This window comes from Eschrichtius robustus, chromosome 3, assembly GCF_028021215.1.
Source record: "Eschrichtius robustus isolate mEscRob2 chromosome 3, mEscRob2.pri, whole genome shotgun sequence".
NCBI lineage: Eukaryota > Metazoa > Chordata > Mammalia > Artiodactyla > Eschrichtiidae > Eschrichtius > Eschrichtius robustus.
In genome coordinates this window covers 97,057,988-97,077,845 of record NC_090826.1, presented here as the reverse complement: position 1 = coordinate 97,077,845, position 19,858 = coordinate 97,057,988, and the positions used below count along the sequence as shown (strand labels likewise).

Here is a 19,858-nt window from a genome sequence, read left to right as displayed (position 1 = left end):
TTTGGTAAGAACAGACACTTTATTGTACACCATGGGGGGTGTAGAGAGGAAGGAGGGGCTCCAGGGGTGACAAAGCCTCATCCCCTCCCCTGGGCTGAGTAGTCTTGACCCAGGGCTCTGACCAGCATGGGGCATGTAGACTAGAATTTTTCTGAACTTGCGCCAGAACCGAAAGTGACACCTGGCATGTGTGCTTAGGATGAGAAGGGACGCTGGGCCCTTTTCCCCCATCCCCAGTCATTAGGCTCCAGTGAAGGGGCAGCAGGCCCCCAGTTTGGGGGCCTGGTGGGCGCTCAGGGAGTCGGGTGCGTCCCAACATGTACTCCGGTGGGAGGGGGGAGGTGCGGCTGTGAAGAAGGCAGAGGGCAGCCCCCTCCCCGTACTAGTGCAGGCCTGCTTGGGCCTGGGACCACACAGCTCCTGACCCCCAGCCTCACGGCCTGTAGGCTGAGTCAGGAGGGTCTCTCCTAGCACTAGTCCCCACAGACTTATTGCTCGAGGGCAAAAGCCAACCTGGCTGGCATCAACCTCTGTGCCCGCCCGTCCACCCATCTGGGCCTCAGGCTTCACGTTGCCTCAGTGGAGAGGGCTCCCTGAGCAAGAAGCTGGTGACTGGGGCTGGAGGGCGGGCAGAGGCAGGACCAGGCACCGGGGACTCTTTCAGGTACACCCCTGCCCTGCTCTGCCCTGGAGTCTGCTCTGTCCCCTGTGGGCACTGCATGGACAGCACCAAAGTCAGTGGGGTGGGGACCGTGTGCTGGAACATAGGGCCTGCCCCTCTCTGGCCACCTCCTGCTCCTCCAGGGAATCTGGGGCTGGATCTCTCTCCATCAGATGCCCTACCTGCTCTTGACCCCATCGGCCCCATCCACTCCCAGCTCCCCTGAGGAGTGAGCAGAGGTGTGTGTGTGTGTCAGAAGCACAGGGGAGGGGCAGCTGCTCCCTCTGAACACTGTCAGGGCTGTCTCAAGGACAAACGCAGGACAGAGGCGCTGTGAGATGACGCCCTCTTGGGGTCTCACCAACTTAAGAACCCCAGCACCTTCCCCGGAGCTGAAGACGTTGTGTCTCCAGTGGGCACAGCAAGAAAATAAAATAAATGTGGGGACTTCTCCCACTCCCCTAAGATGCCTCATTCCCTGTTTCTGGCAAGCCCAGTGGGGTGAAGGCAATGAGTCACCAGTGAGAGGCATGTGCCTTTCCCACGACAGGGGTTTCCCACGGAACCCTGCCCTGAGGCCTTGCCTGACGGAGCTGAGAGGAGGAGGAGGTGGCAGGAGGGCAGCGTGGCCTTCAGGAATGTGGTGAACACGGGGACCACAAATCAGCACCCTACGCACACCCACACCCACATATGTGCGCACGCACACACGCACACGCACACGCACACACCAAGCTCCGGGCCCTACGTCTAATGGCAGAGACGCAGCAGGACAGGGCCCGGCCTACGGCAGCCGGCTGCGAGCACTACCCAGCCCACGAGGACCAAGCTGACGGCCCCAGCTCAGTCGCCCTGTCACAGGCTGGCGTGATGGGGCCTGGTCCAGCCACACGCTACAAAATTAAAAATATATCAAATATACAATGAAAATAGATCTTTACAGCACTGAGGATGAAAATAGTCCACCAGCCACAGTATAATATTGGGTTTGTCATTTAACAGCATTTACACCCACATGTACAGATTGAATATACAATAGAAATAGAATATATAGAAGAGTATATATAGTAGTGTCTCTCCTGGGGCCTTGCTTTTCCTGTTGCTATTTCTGCTTGGGATTAGGCACAGGGCCAGGTAGGAGGCGTTGTCAGGTGAGGGGGCCTAAGGCGTGATGTTGTGTCCCAAAAGCTCATGTCTTTGTGGAGATGTGGGTCTCCCCCTCCCCTCACACACTCAGGAAGGATGGGTGGGGCTGAGAGGGCTGGAAATGGGAGCACGTGTGGGGGGAGGACGAGGAAGGGAGATGGCGAGTGGACCCCAAGGGGGGTGGGGAAAACCAAGGGACTAAGGGGTGGAGGAGGGACCCCTGGGCCTAGTGTGTCCCTCCCAGGGCTGAGAGCAGTCAGAGGCACAAGACTGACTCAGGGCCCTTTGTGAAGGAGCCAGGCCTGCCCCTGCCCTGCCCACTGCAGCTCTCAAAGATGGAGATTTGCTGTCCCAGCCAGTCTTCCTTCCTCCCCGGCTCCTTCCTTCCATCCATCCATCCTTGCATCCTTTCATCAGTCCATTCATCTCTCTGCAGACTTCTGACCTCCAATCAGGTTCCAATCCTCTTAGCCTGCACTCCGAGGGCAGCCCTCTTCCGGGGGAGGCGAAGGTAAGCATGGGTGGGGTGCCACAGGGCTGGGCCCCAGGACAGAGGCCTGGCCCTCCCCTTGGGCGGCAGCTTCCAGTGGCCACAGCGCGGCCTGTGCCCCCTACACCCCGCCACGGGCCGGGCAGCTTGGGAAAGGTTTCCGAGGTGTCCACACACGACGTGCGCACCGGGTGGCTGTGCTTGCACAAGGAGAGGGGCGGTGGCCCAAAGGGGCAGTGAAATTATCTCTTTCCCAGGTGTGAGCCCCTGAACTCCAGGGACTGCCGTTCCAGGGCAGAAGCTGCCGCTAGCAAGAAAGTCGGGCCCCGGGCGAGAGGGGAGGGGGTATGCTTCACAGCTGTGCTCCAAACCATCTGACTTGTGCTGTGAACCATCAGGTGTGCTCTGGAGACCTCTCCTCTCTCGAGGACAGAGGCAGAGGCCACGACTCTGGGCTCCCAGCTGGGGGTGTGGGGAGAGAGCAGGCTAAGCCCTAATGGAGGTGGGAAGGGCTCTGGGGCCAGTCACTGCCCTACCAGGCAGGATGCGGGAGCACACCCCACCCACCCCAGGCAGGGCCAAGAACACTGGAGGGTCCACCTTGAGCCCGGGGCCAAGGAGCCCCCTCATCCCACCACCCCCGCTGCCAAGGCTCATGCTCTAAACCAGAGGGCACCGTGTGCCTCACCAAACAGAACTTGGGGATTTCTGCAGACTCCATCCCAAAGTCTGAGCCCTGAGTCCTGCCACCTCTGCCCCATCCCCAACCTTAAATTGGGCACCTCTGGAAAGGGACACCCCACCCAACCCATCCCTGCGCCACCACCACTACCTGGCAGCACAGATCTAAGGGACTCCGAGACCTAAGAACTGCAGGAGAGAGGGAGTGTGGAGTGACCCCTGGAGTGGCCACTTGCAGTCTCCCCTGTGCTGGGAGTCAGGACGTCTGCGTGGTTCCAGTTACTCAGCTGTTGTTTGGTAAGAGGATCTCTGAAGGTTAGCTGGGTTGGGGGCCTAGATTGGGGGACAGAGCTTCTCCCAGCCCCCACTCAGATCTAGGAAGCAGAAGTCGGCTGGGACTGGGGTGGAGGATGAGGCAGGGCAGACCCCCTCCCCTTGGGCAGAGGGCCTGGCCTGGAAGGAGAAGCCAGGCTGGGACACGTGGGCTGGCTGGGTGTGGGAGGCGAGGCGGGCAGGGCGGGCAGTGGTCACAGCTCCGACTCAGGGGTGCTGGCCAGGAGGTAGCCACTCCCATAGTGTCCGTTGGGGTTGCCACTGGTCTCCAGGGGTGATGTGCTGCCGGGCCCCAGGTAGGAGCGGTGAGTGGGCATGGGGGAGGGCGCCTCGCTGGGCACCTTGCTGAGGATGAAGCGGGTCTCGTCGTTCTCCTCCAGGTTGGAGATGTCCTTCATCATGCGGCCCTTCTTGTAGGACACGGAGAGGGTGTTGGAGCCGTCGGAGAGCAGGCGGAAGTGCCGCAGAACGAACACCACAGGGATGGGCAGGACAGCCACGACGATGAGCGTGATCAGGAGAGCCATGGCCCAGTTAGGGAAATACAGGTAGCGCTCCGCAGCCTAGGGGTGGACACGGGTGAGGGCTGCTGCCCGCCCTGCCGCCGCCTCACCCTCTCAGACTCCAGGACCACCACCCCCGCCGCACTCATCCTGCCCAGGCACTGGCAGAGATGGGGTTCATCAGGGGCTGCTCCTTGGGTTAGCTGGTCCCCTTGGCTAAGCTGGTCCCCTTGGCTAAGGGCCTGAGCCTCCCTGGGTCTCAGTTTCTGCACTTGTAAAAAGTTGGGGTGGATCCACTCCACGGACTCCACATGGAGAGAAAACATGGGTTAGAAAGACTGGACAAGTGCGTTCACCTTTCTGACCCTCAGTTTCCCCATTTGTGTGACAGCGATAACACCACCTCTCTCTTTGGGTTGTTGTAAAGGTTACAGATCAGCTGTGCAAAGCCCCTGGCGGGGCCTGGCACCGAGTAGTTGCCTTATAAGGGGTTATCTCTACCACCTGTGGCATTCTAGGCCTGGGAAGATGCCAATGTCCCTGGGGTTTCAGACCCCGCCTCTCACCTCCTCCTTGATCCAGGCGCTGTAGCCCGGGGGCGTGACCCCCAGCTGGATGATGCTGGCCGTGGTGAGCACAGCCATGCACAGTGGAGACACGAACTTCCACATGTAGAAATAGAAGCGGTAGGGCCGGAAGCCCAGCATCTCCGTCAGCTCCTGCATGAACCTGCCAAGCACAGCGCAGGGTCCAGAAGTTGGCACCCCCCACTATGCCGGCACAATGCCCCCCAGCCACCTCCTCCAGGAAGCCTTCACTGACCAGTCCCTCCCTCCCAGGCTCTTATGCTCTTCACATTCAATACATTATTCTGTGGCCCCGCTGGCCTCTGAAAAGGCTCTGTTGTCCTCCCCTAACTTCCTCTGACTATGTCACGTCACACCTCACCCAGGGATATGATACAGCCCATAGGACACGCCCTGGGCAGGTGGACAGGCTCCAGAGGGCTTTGCTGGGCACCCAGCCCACCTGGTGCTGGCCTGGCTCTAGACTCCCCCTGCTGGAAGAGAGGTAGAAGTGCACATTCCTAGTGTCCAAAGGCAGAAGGCCGTCCTGACTCAGGGATGCCTAACCACTGGACATGTGGGTGAAATTCCGGGAGGCTGGCAGGCTGTGTATATGAATGGCATGAAAAAAATCATCTTTACCTCAGTAACACCTAGCTGAAATCTTGCATTTCTTTATATTATAAGTGCAAGCAACGACAGTAGTATTAACAGTACCCAAGACGCTGTAAGCAATTGATTAAATCACAGATATTTTCCTAACACATTACAATTGAGATACCGACAAACATCATTTATGCTCATCACTGCTTTGAAATTACCATTGTTATTAGACCCACAGCTAGATCTTGTAACTTAATGCAGTAAAAATAAAGTACACGTATATTACTGTATCACAGATTTTAAACATTATTTTGCTAATTTTCAATATAACTAGTTTCCTATATAATCTTATATATTTTATCTTATGCATTAAAAAATAACAGTCTGAGAAGGGGTACGGGGCTTCACCAGACTGCAGAAGAGTGAGAGCCTTTCCAGCAGCGTGTTCTAACCCCGGCTCACAGGGTTGCTGTCTTATCAGCCCATTCCCTCCTGCACTGTCCTAGGAAGTAGACGGCCTGTGAGAGTCTGATTCTGAGACCAGGTCTAGACATCAGGGTGGGTCAGGCTGAGTGGGTTAGAGGAGCCCCGGGCATTGCTGAGTGAGTGAAAGGACTTCCTGGGGACACAGATTTGTCCTGAAATGAGGAATGAGGCCAGGGGCTGACAGTGTGTATAGGTTTCCCTGAGGCTCAGGCTACGAGACCCAATCCTTTCATATTGCTGAATTCTCTTACCCCACCCAACCCCAAACTTAGGGCCCAAACCACACCTTGTCTCACACTCCTTTGTAGCTCACTCTAGAACTATGAGTCAGGTTGCTGAAGTCAATGGGTTCTTTGAGGGCAGGGGCCTCTTGTGTACCCACCAAGTGCTTAATGAGCTTGACAGAATTCTGAAGAGTTGGTACCCAGGAAAGGTGTTATGGTAATTTAAGCCCGTTCAGGATGATGCCAGCACCTGAATCCAGAAGACTTGTGTCCTCAGCCTGACTCTCTCTCTCACCAGCACAGTGGCCTTGGACAGTCGTGTCCTCTCTCTGAGACTCAGTTTCCCTAAGTGATCTGTAAGGGCACTTTCTGGCTGGCATTCTGACTCTGTGATCTCCTGCCCCACTCATGAGCAGCCCTGGGAACACAGCACTCTCCAGGGAGTCATGATGGGACAGACCCTCCTCCTGTCCCCACCTCTCCCCCACGTCCCCCTTACTTCTTGGTTCCATAGATCCAGGCCACAGCGACGTTCTCAAGGATGACGATGACGGTGAGCGGCAGGGTGGCCGAGTAGTCATCAAACATGGTGACAAAGTAGTTTCCGGAGCGCTGGACGAACAACAGCCCCACGAAGAAGGCAAAGACACAGCAGCCCACTACAGAGAGCCGGGAGGCCGGTATGGGGGCAAAGGTGCAGGGTGGGTGGTGCCCCAGGGGTCTTGGAGGCACCCAGGTCCCTCCCATCTCACCCCTCCTCACAGCAGGCCTGCAGCCCACCCTCCAGTAGGCCCAGCCCTGCATGGAGGTGGGGAGGGGGTCCAGATGCTGAGGTCCTGAGCTCCTACTCTACTAGGCAGGGAGCACCCTGGGGCTGGGAGTGACAGGGATGGAACAGGGTGCAGGGCCTGCACGGAGGAGGCCGCCCCTGCTAAGACACCTCAGCAGGCCCTTGGGGAGAAGGGCAAACGAACCAAGAAAGAGGCCTATCTCCCAGGCCAGGTTTGGCACAGATTCCCAAACAGCCTTCTCCCTTCTGGCTCTGAAGTGCTCTTCTCTGGGTGGCGGAGCCAGGCTCCAGCTGTGTGCCGGGTTGGGTGGGGGGTGGGGAGGTGGAGCTTTCTAAGTATGGAGTCATGAATAACCCAGTGGGAAGCCAATCTTTCTACCGTCAGAGCCACCACCTGTTCACTGTCCCCCTGGACAGCCCACAAGGCCAGTGGGGGCTGCCGGGAGGAGTTACCTGTGAACATCTCCTTGGGCACCTTGAAGGTGTCGATGATGGGCGTGGTGATGCCCGCCATGGTCCCGATCATACTGCCCAGGCCCAGGTTGATGAGCATCAGGAAGAACATGACGGACCAGAACGGGGAGGCGGGGAAGTGCGTCATGGCCTCGGTGAAGGCGATGAAGGCCAGGCCTGTGCCCTGCACGGACTGAGGGTGGGTGCGGAGGGTGGGGCTGAGTGAGGGTCCACGCCCACCTGGGAGCCCCCTGCTTCCTTATCTCCGCCCTCAGAGCTTTAGGAATATAGCTGTTCCCTCCTTCACAGAGATCCCCGCCCCCCCTAAATCCTCTTGCTTTCGGCCAGTGGGTCTCAAATTTGAGTGGGCATCAGAATACCCCCCAGGGAGTAAAACATTAATTCAGGACTTCACCTGTGGGGCCTGGAATCTACGAGTTGCCCAAGGACCCCAGGTGATTCAGATGAAGATGCTCACTTTTAGAAACACACCCAGCTCAAGACTCTCCTCCTCTAAGCAATGCGGCCGCCCCCAGCTCTGAATGCCAGACTTCACCGAAGTGGTCTCAGCCTCGGCTACCCAATGGACTCATGCTGGAGCCTTTAAAAAACACTGATGCCTGGGTCTCTCCCCCAAGGACAATGATTTGTTTGGCCTGGGGGTAAAGCTGGGTATCAGAGTTTTATAAAGCCCCCAGGTGACTCTGATGGGCAGCCAAGGTAGAGAACCACTGCTTTAATGCCCAGGTCCCTGCTCACAGGGAACTGACCACACACTGTCCGCTGACATCACTTCTGTGCTATCCTGTAGTGTCTGCGGACTGTGAGGGAACACCTCCCCAAACTGTGAGAGTGTAGTTCTTGTCATTTAGATGTTATCAAGATTGTATTATGTAAAAAAAACTGCTATGGGGACTTCCCTGGTGGTCCAGCGGTTAAGACTCCGTGTTCCCAACGCAGGGGGCCGGGGTTCTATCCCTGGTCAGGGAACTAGATCCTGCATGCCGCAACTAGAGATCCCGCACGCGGCAACGAAGATCCCACACACGGCAATGAAGATCCCACACATGGCAATGAAGATCCCGCATGCCACCGCTAAGACCCCGCACAGCCAAATAAATAAATAAATATTTTTTTTAAAAAGCCTGCTACCATCCTACTTCTATTCAGCGGACCAGGCCACACCTGTGAGAATGGGGCAGGGTCTCAAGGAAGGGCGCCGTCCTTTACGCTGCCAGTTACCTGGGGAAGAAACCAGGGCAGGGGTGCCCAGACATGGCCCTTTCACTCTTGATCACATGGGAAGAGCTCACAGGCGACACAGTCCCTCAGCATTAGGCTGGTGCCAGTAGAATGCAGCTGACTTTTTCACGAGCGCAGGGAAAGCGTCAGCTTCCCTGGCTCCACGGAGAAGGGGAGGGTTGGTCGAGGCTGACTGACGGGAGCTGGCTCGGCCCCATGTGAGCCCTGGCACCAGCTGGATCCCAGGACCCCCATGGGTATGTCTCTCTCCTGTTACCCCTCCTAACAGAACAGTCACTTTGAAAGTTTCCAGCTGTGCAAACGGGGATAGAAGCAAGGTGTCCAGACTTGGGCCTGCACGTTAATGAGAGGCAGCATTGCCCTGCCCTCCCCAGGGGCTAAGGGTCATTGCGGCAGTGGTAGTGGGGCAGCCGGGGGAGGGGAAGAAGCATCAAGATTTGAACCCTGGCTCCCCTACTTCTTAGCTGTGAGACCTCAAGCAGGCTACAGGCTGCTCGCCTGTAAAACAGGAGACAACATTAATACTCAGCTCACGGCTCTGTCACGAGGGCCCAGGGGATAGACAGCAAAGGGCAGACGCTAATGTAAACACTTATTTTCTGCGTGCTGTGTCCAAGGCACTGTTCCAAACGCATTACACATGGCAGAGGAGGGTGCGCAGGAAACCCATTCAAGACACGTGAAAGCCGTCCCCGTTCCCTGTGATTTCTGGGACTTGTGCGTCTGCCTCGTCTTCTCAGAGAGACTCAGCCTACCTCAGGACAGGGGTTTTGGCCAACACCTTCCCTCTGTCCTTCTCTGGGCACACAGTAGGTCCTCACTTATCAAGTAAAAACATGAGTCCCTGGAGGCTTTCTGCACCCAAGCTCCAGCCACCCATGGCCTGTCTCTGGGTCTTGCACCCCCACACCTGCCTTTCTGCCCATCCTGGAAGGACAGCCTGCCCCATACCTTGTCCAGCTCATCCTCCAGGAGGCAGGGATCGAGGCCCAGGGCTGAGAAATGGTCCTCCTTCACGGTCTTGATGACCTTGTACATCTCCGCGTAGTCCTTAGTGGTCAGGTGAGAGAAGTTGACGTGAGGAGGGATGAGGGCCCGGCTCAGGACGTCGGTGTTGAGGTACCCCAGGATCTTCTCGGCATTCCTGCAGCACAAAAGGGGAGGGTAACGTCAAAAGGTTTAAAACAAAAAAGTCGAGAGAAAAGGTAAAAAAAAAAAAAAAAAAAAAAAAGTGCAGGTAAAAAGGCAGGACTGGGCACCATCCTGGGGGCACCTCCTAGACACCCAGGCAGGATGCCATGGGCGTCGACGGAGACATCTCTGAAGCTGTCCCTGTGGTCCAGGGCTGGGGACAGAGAGCTCCTCTTACCTCCATCGCCCAGCGCGGGTGGAGGGGGACTCTCCCAGGGGAAGGTGGACAGCGAGAAAAAAAGGACAGGAGGAGAAAGGGGCCACCTACTCGACCACACACTTCTCGTTCATGATGTTGGCCTTGAAACCCAGCACAGCGAACACCACGAGGGTGGCCAGCACCGAGGTGAAGAAGTTGATGAAGGACACCAGGGCGGCGTCGAAGTGGCAGTTGTTGTCCTGTTTGTTGTAGCTGGAGAAGGCGATGACACCCCCAAAGCCCAGCCCCAGGGCAAAGAAGACCTGTGTGGCTGCCTCCCGCCACACCTGGGGGTCCAGCATCTTGTCCAGCTGTGGTGGGGGAGGGGCGACCATGGCAGGGGAAGAAAAGAGACACACAGATCATGGCTTAGGGAATTCCCTGGCGGTCCAGTGGTTAGGACTCGGCATTTTCACTGCCGTGGCCCAGGCGCGAACCCTGGCCGGGGAACTAAGGATCCTACAAGCAGGCGGCGCAGCCAAAAAAAAGAAAAGAGATAACGGCTTTATTCACGTGCAGTGGAATTCCCACCACAGCCCCCTTCCTCAGCCTCACGGAGTCCAGAGGCAGCGTGGCACAGTGGTAAAGAGCTACGTGTGGCCTGGGCAATTCCCCTAACCTCCCTGAGCCTCAGGTCTCCTATGGGTAAAACACAGATAGCAAGAGTATCAGGAATCGAAAAAATACAACAAACTAGTGAATATAACAAAAAAGAAACACACTCACAGATATATGGAGAACAAACTAGAGGTAATCAGTGGGGAGAGGGAAGGGGGAGGGGCAAATGGGGGAGGGGATTACGAGGTACAAACTATTGTTTATAAAATAAGCTACAGGGATATATTGTACATCACAGGGAATATAGCCAATATTTTATAATAACTATAAATGGAGTATAACCTTTAAAAATTGTGAATCACTGTATTGTACACCTGTAACATATGCTATCATACATCAACTATACTTCAATTTAAAAAAAGAGTATCAGCTTCAGATGATTGTTGTGAGGCCAGGTAAGATAAAATAAACGCTTACTATGCTTACATAGTAAGTTCTCGCTTAATTTTAACTGCTATCGTTGCTTACCACGGAGCTATCATACCAAGGAACATCTTCAAGGCCATCAGGAATGATGTGTAAGGCAAACTCTAGGGAGTGACATTCACTTAGACTATAGTGTGAATGGTGCCTCCTGGAGTCGTGCAGTATACAGCCTGCACAACTGTACAAGACAACTAAGAACACAAACGTCTCCCTCCTCCACCTCAAACCATGAAAAAAGATACCAACCTCTCCCTCCTGCCCACCCAAACTCCCTTTTCCAAAAAAGAAAAAAACCCTACGTTCATTCATATACATCTACAGGCCCATACAGATCACAGAAGAATCACCCCCAACCCACCCAGCTTGAAGCACAGAACCCAGACACTTCCTGGAGAGGGGAGCCCCTACCTGACCTGTCCATCTGCCCTCAGACCCAACAGGAGCCAGGACCTCCACAGTATCTAGATGGCTTGGGGCAATTTCTAAACGCTTTTCATGTCTGTTTTCCTTTTACTGTTTTTGTTCCTCAATGCAGGGACTAGGGCTTGGGCCCAGCATAGGGTTTTAGAGTCAGAAAGACCCAGGTCTAAGTCTGACTTCCTCTTTAAATAGCTGAGAAGGCTTAGGCAAGTGATAGTGCCTGTTTTATGAGCCTCTGTTTTCTCATCTGAAAAATGGGAATAATAATAGAGTCTCCCTCTGAAAATGATTGTGAGGACCAAATGTACAGTCTCAAGTAATTCCTGGCGCATTTAATCCTGGAGCATTTAATCCTGACAAAATGCCTCTGACCTGATCAGGACAGAGGTGGGTTTTGGGGTTTTTTTGGGTTTTTTTGTTTGTATTTTTTTTGGTGGGGGAAGGAATTGTTATTCACATTTAGAAAGAGTAAACTAAGACCCAAAGGTGAAATAACTCACTCAAAGTACCAGAGCCAGCCAGCTGGGGCAGAGGAGTTACTAAAACACAGATCGTCTGACATCAGGCCATGGCGCCCTCCTAGTACCATCTCCTGACTCAGCTGGTCTGCCGCTATACTCCTGAGACCACTTTCCCTTTGGACCTTTGCTGCTGAGGTGGACCCAAGCGACTTCACTCCAAACAGATGAGGGAGGCAAGGAGCGAACTAGAGAATCTACTCCCCCTGTGGGCACAAGCCCCACGTGGTCCTGGCCCGGTTGCCCCTTGCTGCGTGCCTATAAAAGAGTCTGTTCCTTGTGTGTACAGTAAAGTGATGGGCTTAGGGTCCATCCAGCTCTAATATTTCAGTCCTAACATCCAGGACAGAGGCCCACCATCTCAGCAGCTTCCCAGGCGTGTCTGAGCACCAGGAGTCACTGCCCAGCTGAGAAGGCATTGGCAAGCTTGGAGGCTGGCAGAGTGGTGGGCTAGGGGAGGAGGAGGAGGGAGATGGTAGTAGAGCCCTTGGGCTTTGGGTCCTGTACACAAATGGAGGACCAGGAGGACTGCCTGGTCGCTAGTATGCGCATTCCAGGGGAGATTACAGTCCCTCAGTCCACACAAAATAGGTAAAGCCATCTTTGGCCCAGCAAGAAAGCCCCGAGCCCAGACCTTAAGGAGCCAAGAGCCCCTTGTCATTCATGAGGAGGTGACACCCTCCCACCCCCTCGCCCTGGCTGTATACTCAACATCTGTAACATGTGTGGGCTCCCTGTGGATACGACATGCAGCCACTCATCCATCAAACCCTGAGCACCTACTGTGGGCCAGGCCCGGTACTGGGTGGTGGGGAACCACGGGGAGCAATAGCAGGCAGGGTCCCAGCTCTCGTGGAGCTGGCATTCTAGTTGGAGAGATGGACATTGGTCAAATGACCCCATGAATAGATGCTAAGTTGCAAAAGTGACAAGGGCTGGGAAAGCCAGGTACCTAATGCTGGGAGAGCCTGTGATAGGGGGATTTGAGTGAGTCAGGAGGTCAGGGAAGGCTTCCAGAGGAAGGGATCTTTGAGCTGCCCTCACTAAAGGAAGGGAAGAGCATTCAGGCAGAGGGAACAGTGTGTGCAGAGGCCCTGAGGGGGGTTGGAGGAGGACACCCTCCCCACACGGGGAGCTATGTGTGTAGGGAAGCGGTGAGGACAAGGCAGGAGTGGCACAGGCGAGGCTGGGAGAGTCAGAGGAGTCACAGCAAAGGCCCATAAGGATCTTTGTCTTGATCCTAAAAAAGCACTTAACCAGGGAAAGCACTAAGGGGTGTGAAGGAGGAGGGAAACAATCGGATGGGCATTTCTAAAAGAAACCAGTGGATGCAGCAGATCTGCGAGGAAGCACATCCTGGGATTCAAGTGGGAGGTCACAGTGGCGTTGCCTAGGGTCAGGGTGGTGAAGACGGAGAGGGTAGAGTAGGAAAAAACAAGTCTACCTGAGTGACGGACTGGAGATGGGGGGTGCTGGAAGGGGAGATGCCAGGGTGACGGCCACAGCTCTGGCCTGCAGACCTGAGTGGGTGGATGTGGAAACAGCGGAAGAGGGGCCGGTGTCGATGGGGTTAGAACAGGGAAGATCAAAGCATCCCTTCTAGAAATGCTGAGTTTAATGCGTCCTTAATATATCTACAAGGAGATGTCAAGCCGGTAGTTAGACAAATGAGTTTGGAATTTCGAGGAGAGCGCTGAGCTGGAGGTATAATGTGTGCGTAGCAGGTGTACAGGCAGTGACTGCCTTGAGGCTGTGGATAGAGTGAGAAGAGGCAAGAGGCTGGGGCCAAGTCAACACCTGCAAGTTTAAAGCAGGGAAGAGGATCTTACAGGGAGGGAGAGGAGAAGCAGCAGTGGAGGCCGGAGGAAAAGCAGGAGAGGGCTGGATCACGGAGGCCATGGGAAGAAAGCCCGCCGGGGAGGAGCAGGGACCCCTGCTACGGAGTGAAAGATGCTACAGCCACGAGGTCATGGGTGAGCTTAGTCGGAGCTGTACAGGGAGCAATGGGGCCAGAAGACAGAGAGGAATGAGGAGAGGTGAGAAGCAGAGGGGAAGAAATGGTGGACACTCTGGAGAAGCTAGGCTTGGAATGAAAGACAGGGCAGCATCGGGGGAAGGCTACGAAATCAGTGGAGGGTTGCTTTTTGATTTGTTGTCTCGTTTTTGTTTTTAATGCAGTGACTTGACGATACCTAAAGCTGATGGAGGACAGGAGACCTAGAGAAGGGAAGAGGAGCTGTCTTCCATAGGGGACCCTTGAGCTGCTCACCTGGGGGACAAGAGAAGGAGGACAGGATAGGGCAGCTGTGGGCAGGGTTGTATACATATTCTGTTTCTATCTCTGCCACCTAAGGGAGTTTTCGTCTTGGTGGCTTCTGTTTTCCCCATAAAGCAGGAGGCAAAATCATCTGTTGGGGGTAAGGTGCACTGGGAGGAGAGGTCAGAAGGTTCAGACAGTGGAAGGGGCTTAAAATGTTCACCATGGAACACGGGAGAGAAAGATGGCCAGAGAAATGGCGCAGGGTCATGCCACACGGTTGAGGGCCCGCTGCTCCTGCAGTGTCATCTTCTTTACAAAAGTGGTACAGACCTGCATCTCCTCATCTACAAGCCTTGGGACCAGCCTGGTTTTGGAAACCAGGCTTTGTTTCCAATTTTATTTTAGAAAGGTAATACGGTGCATATGCCACATAATTACATAACACCCCCCATGGGGTCTGGGGCAGCACCCTGTAATCAGACACATTAGTATTTCTGCAGCAGAATATGAATATTCACACCAAGTGAATCGATAAAGACTATAAATAGTCTCACATCTGTTCAGGTCATTTTGCCGCCAAATGAGTTCTGGGAGAAAGAAAAAAATTTTTTTTTGTTTTTCAGGGCTATTTGGATTTTGGCATTGTGCATAAAGAAATAGGCGCCTATACATGCTCCTAATAAAAATCTGGAGATTACTTTAAAAGGGAGAACAAAATAATCATAGTTCCACTGGGAAAGGACTTCTGTACCTCCCTTCTCCTGGGTGGGTTTTTTGAAATGATCCTCTCAGAAGGTTCCAGAAATGGGTGGATTACTTATGTCTGGAAGGCTTGCTGCTATTCACTGAAGTTCACGGATGTCAGTCATGACAGTCCTACCAATCCGCTGGAACCTCAGGCTAGAAACCTGCACCTAGTGGGAGGGCTCTGGGTAGTTTGGAGAGTTCCAACTAGGAGGAAGCACGAGATTTTGTAAGAGAGGGCCGGTTGAGACAGACATAGCTCTGGCAATGTCGTTTGCATGTTGAAACATCTTTAATGGTTCCCCACTGCCTGCTGGAAAATCTTTTTCCATTCTGTGTTCTGAACATCCTAACCACTCTTCAAAAGCACCGTGGTCTTATACTTCTGGCCTTTGCCCAGGCTGCTCCCTCTGCCTGGAATTCCCTTCCACCTACTCACTTTCTGGTGAACTCCTATTTATTTCTCAAAACCCAGCACAAATTATCACCTGCTCTTTGAAGCTTTTCCTGACTGCCTCTGGCAGAGCTACTCGTGGTCCCTGGACCCTCACGGTTCTTGTCAATACCCGCATTTCAGGTTTCTGTGTCTGTGTTCCTTTCCACACTTGGTGCTTGTTAGGGGTGGAGCCCATCTCCTGTTCATCTTTGTGTGAGCAGTGCCTGGCACACAGGAGAGGAGGAAAGAGTGGGGGGCAAGAGAGAGACAGACAAAGGCTGACCTGTGTCCTCGAGGTGAGCTGAGCAGGAAGGACCAGACCAGGGGCTATGAAGTTGTATAAGCCTTTTTGTGCTAAGATGCAGCCTTCTCAGACAGGAAGATCCTTAGGACTTTAAACTTCTACTTTCTAAAACAAGGCTATTTTAATGCTGGCTTCCTTTCCATCTCCTTTCCTTCTCTTCTCTCTCTCTCTCTCTCTCTCTCATTTTGAAGTAATTATTTCCTTTTTGATCTATGTCAGTCATTACCAAAGTTTTTACAAAAAGGTCTGGGCCGCTTATGAGACTCAAACACATATCATCATTAGGATTTTCACCACTTCCTGAGCCTAAAACTACGATGTGGATAAATTCCTAGGCCCAGGCACCATCAGGGCCAATTTCATAAATGGAGGCGGCCACTTCAGGGAGGACACCATAATCCCAAACTGTGCCATCAGAGCTGACCCTATAGCATGAGGGATTTCTCAGAGGACAGGGTAGGATTGTTTTACATGCAATGATTTTGGACGGAAACAAAAACTGTTTTTTGTTTGTATGTTAAGATGGTATTTAATTGCTGTTATTTTTCCATTTTTAAGAATTGTAGAACATTGATTACAAAATGTACAAAAGTGGAGAGGATAGTGTTATGAACCCCCATGTACCCATCCCCCAGCTTCAACAATTATCAACACATGGCTAATCTTGCTTCCTCTATATCCCCACCCTTCCCCCCGCCCACCTCTAGATTACTTTGAAGTAAGCTGATGGATCCAAATCTGACATTAATAAGCCCCCAGGAAAGCAGCCGAGAGGGCCAAAGCTTGGCCTTTGTGTGAGTGGTCCCTGGGCATCCCCCCTTCCAGCCTGCAGTGTGGAGGGGCACTCTTGCCGGTGGAGAGGACCAGAAGCCCAGTGCACATCTGGGGGTAAAGAGAGCCAGGCACCTTCAGGACTGAATGCCTGTGTTCCTTGAATTTAAAGGGGCTCTTTGAGGATTTCATGGATGATAGTGCCTGATCTCAACAAGGTCCTGATCATAGTGTCAACAGAGGAGGAACCCCAGACCAGACCTCAGGAAGCCCAGTGTCCTTTCTGGACATCAGGATGTGACTGCAAGAAGAGAGGTGGGAAACGGGCTTTCCCCACTGAAAACAAGGCTCAAACCTGCCTCAGGGTGCCCACCCTGAAACAGAGCAATGGCTTGCTGCCATTTCCTTGGCACACGGCTGAGTCACTTCCTCAGGCGGGGAGCAAGGTGTTCCACAGCATTTGACTCAGCAGCATGAAGATGCTTTTTGAATCGGCAAGCAGCTGCTGAGCCCGAGCCCGGGCTGGTGCATGACAGGAGCGCACGCCGCCCTTGCTTCTCAGCACAGACGGGCCCGCAGACACCAGATGGCACTGGGGCACCTGGTTCCTACTGCCCAATAACAGTGTCACCTTCACGACGGAGAAGAAAAATAGCTAATGCTCACCATGCACTCCCTGCACCTCGAGACAGTCCTATATGCTCTCTTGACGATGCGGTGAGGGAGCTGCCGTGGTTCACCCCATCTTGCAGCTGAGGAAACTGAGGCCCCGAGAGGCCAAGGAACTTGCCCTCCCACGACTGAGGGATGAGCTGGGATCTGAGCCAGACTGTCCGGCTCCAGAGCCCACCTCTGGGAACAAGGCTGGGCTGCCCTCACCACCCGGCTCAGAAGCCTTACGCTAGTTGCGGGAGTCACGAAGTTCCTCCACTAACCGCTACACCTGGGCCTTTGCAGGGACCCCACTTCTCCTCTCTGAGGGTGAACGCACACCCCTGACCCTGCGGCCTGTCCTCACTGGGCAGGACCACTCGCTCGTCCAGACCCCAGAGACCGCAAAGCAGATGCCCGCAGCTCCCGCGTGGCTCAGGTTGTGCCAGGCCCCGCCCCCGAAAAACTGGTGTGGCTTCCATCTTACCGATTATAGGTAACGTGGTTACGTGGTTTAAAACTCAAAAGGCATAAAAGGGTCTCCCTTTTCTCACCCCTGTATTCCAGATACTCAGCTCCTCTTCCCTAGATGTAACCACAGTACCAGTCTCTTGCCTACTCTTCCAGTGATATTTTATGTGTATACCAGCAATACAGATATATGCACGCACACACACACGTCACACACAAGCATATCTACGTGTGTGTGTATTCCTCCCTGTTTCTTCCCCACTGTCCACCAGAGATGTCGCCCCCAGCCTTAACACTTCCTCATCCTGCTGAGTTGGGAACCCACAGGGTTCCGGGGCTCCTGGTAAGCTGCCCCCCCTGCCCCTGCCCACTCATAGCCTCGTCCCCACATTTGGCTCAAGGGACCAGCAGGCCAGGTCCTCGGTCCCAGGGCCCAGTTTAGCTCCGCCGCTGCAAGATGTCCAGGACTCCAGGGTCATCCTTCATCTGGCCTTCATCCCGGGAGGGCCAGGTCTGTCCCCTGCTCTGACTCAAGCCGCTGCGCCACCGCCCACAACTGCCTGCACCCTACCACTGGGCCCTGTTATCAGCACAATTCCCCCATTACTGCAACGCATCTCTGGATGTTCCCTTCACCTTCTTGCTGTGACTCAGCAGCTCTCCACCCTGGCTACCCATTAGAATCACCTGGGGAGCTCTGACGCTCTACTGCCATCTGGACACCACACCCAGCGATCCTGATTAACGAGTCCGATTGCTGGATTCTGATTAGTCGAGGGTGGGCCTGAGCGCTGGTAGTTTTTCCTGGTCATTACAGCTCCCAGGGGAGCCTGATGTGCAGGGAAGGGCTGAGCAAGGGGCCCTGAGGCCGAGGCGGCCCCTGCAGCCTCTCAGGGGGAAGGCTGTTTTCTTGCACACTTAGGAGCACTGGGCCTGGGTGGACAAAGTGCTGTCCGCTCTCCCGGCCGCTCCCCACGTTCCACTGCACACTGTCGCTCTTCCCAACACTACTGCTGCTGTCATCTGCGCGATTTCAATATCTCCATCAATGTCCCCTCCAACAATCTGCCTCTGGGTCCCTTTTCCTCCTCCCTTCAGAGACAGGAGCAAAGAGGGCAGGGCACAACCTTTAGAAGAATGACAGAGCTGTTGAGGATACAACAAAAACTAGTTAGAACGGTTTAGGCCCAAGATGGCGGAAGATTCGACTTCCAGTGGACTTTGAGCCTCATGATACATTCATGTAATAGATTAGCTACATGACACACCCACAGGCGCCAGGACAGTTCCCAGGCCAAGCATAAAAGGCCAAAAGGTGGGTGATGGCCCAGTTCCTGGAAATCCCCACCCCTTTCCCAAAATAGTTGGAATAATCCTCCCACACGTTAGCCTATGAAATTACCCACCCCATAAAAACTAACCACCCCACCCCTCGGGGCCTCCTGAGACCCGTTGTGTATCTCAGTAAACCTGCTTTCACTTTACGATGGCTCGCTCTTGAATTCTTTCCTGCGTGAAGTCAAGGACCCTCCCTTGGCAGCCCATCCCAGGGACTCACCCGAGACCTGGGCCATGACCATCCTCTCAGGCCCCATTTTCCTACAACACTTCCAGTACTCTTCGCCTTCCCCCACTCCTACGGTCATGCCATGGCCTTTGTCATGACTACTAGCCGTGCTCCAATTAAACCTCAGTTTTTAAGGGTCCCATACTCCAAAGCACCCCATCTTTCCAGCTCACCTCTAGTATCTGAACTCTAAAAATTCTTCAGCCCTGCTGGGACCTCCAATCCTTTGGCCCACCTCCATTTCACTGCCCCTCACCCTGTTTGTATCCTAACTTTCCTTCGTCACTGGCTTAGTCAATGTCCATCCTTCTCGTCACTCCTTGCTTACACTCTCATCTCCCCTGCCATCTCTCCACTGTCATCGCTTGATAAGCTCCTGACCCTGGTGATGACGAACCCCCCATCTACTCTGGGCCTGCCCCCAGGCAGCAAGCATAGCTGGACACAACACACACCTTGGGCCCAGGACACCTGGGACCTTAAACTAATTATTTAACTTCTCTGTGCTTCAGTTTCCCCATGTGGAAAGCGGTGATAATAATAATACTTCTAGAATTGTCATGAGTTTAAATGAGTTAATATACGTAAGGTGCCTCACATAGTAAGTACTGACTGCTGGAAAACATGTGATTGTTCTAAGTGTCTCACTGATTGTGAGAACAGCCTGCCTACAGAGATGGTAAAATATGAAGAACTGTCCACCGTAGAACTGGAACCACGCTGGCTGCCTTCCCTGCTCCCCCCACTCCTAACCTCCAGCTCCTGCCCCCTCCACCCGCGTGTGCATGCATCCCCATCTGGTACACAATTACGTCACACTCACCCCTCCTTAGGCCTCCAACCCCTCCCCCACGATCCCTACTCTCAGCTGATGACCTTGCTGCCTACTTCACAGAGAAAAATGACCCAATGAGAAGAAAGCTCCCACAGTGAGAATATCCTCGCCACCGCTTCTCAGCTGCCAGCATCTGTGCCACAGGCTGGCCCATCCCTCCTGCTCCTACGGGGACAGTGTGTGCTCCAAGCTAAGACCAACTCCTCCACCTGGGCACTGGGTCCCATCTCTCCTGCTTATTCAAGGAC

General features: G+C 54.0%; 1 protein-coding gene and 1 pseudogene across 4 annotated transcripts in view; both read right to left on the bottom strand.

The window, feature by feature from the left end:
* On the bottom strand, window positions 1-3,106 carry LOC137760619 (uncharacterized; annotated as a pseudogene).
* A 17-nt stretch (window positions 3,107-3,123) lies between these two features.
* The window catches only part of SLC6A17 (solute carrier family 6 member 17), a 47,056-nt gene continuing 30,321 nt past the window's right edge, over window positions 3,124-19,858 (bottom strand). For all 4 annotated transcript variants that reach the window (XM_068540456.1, XM_068540460.1, XM_068540457.1 and 1 more), the window contains 6 exons: window positions 9,659-9,900; window positions 9,151-9,343; window positions 6,937-7,129; window positions 6,193-6,352; window positions 4,381-4,543; window positions 3,124-3,874 (listed from right to left, as the gene is read on the bottom strand). In XM_068540456.1, the coding sequence (XP_068396557.1) occupies window positions 3,506-3,874; window positions 4,381-4,543; window positions 6,193-6,352; window positions 6,937-7,129; window positions 9,151-9,343; window positions 9,659-9,900 (1,320 nt within the window). In that variant the 3' untranslated portion in view covers window positions 3,124-3,505. The remainder of the gene's footprint in view (window positions 3,875-4,380; window positions 4,544-6,192; window positions 6,353-6,936; window positions 7,130-9,150; window positions 9,344-9,658; window positions 9,901-19,858) is intronic.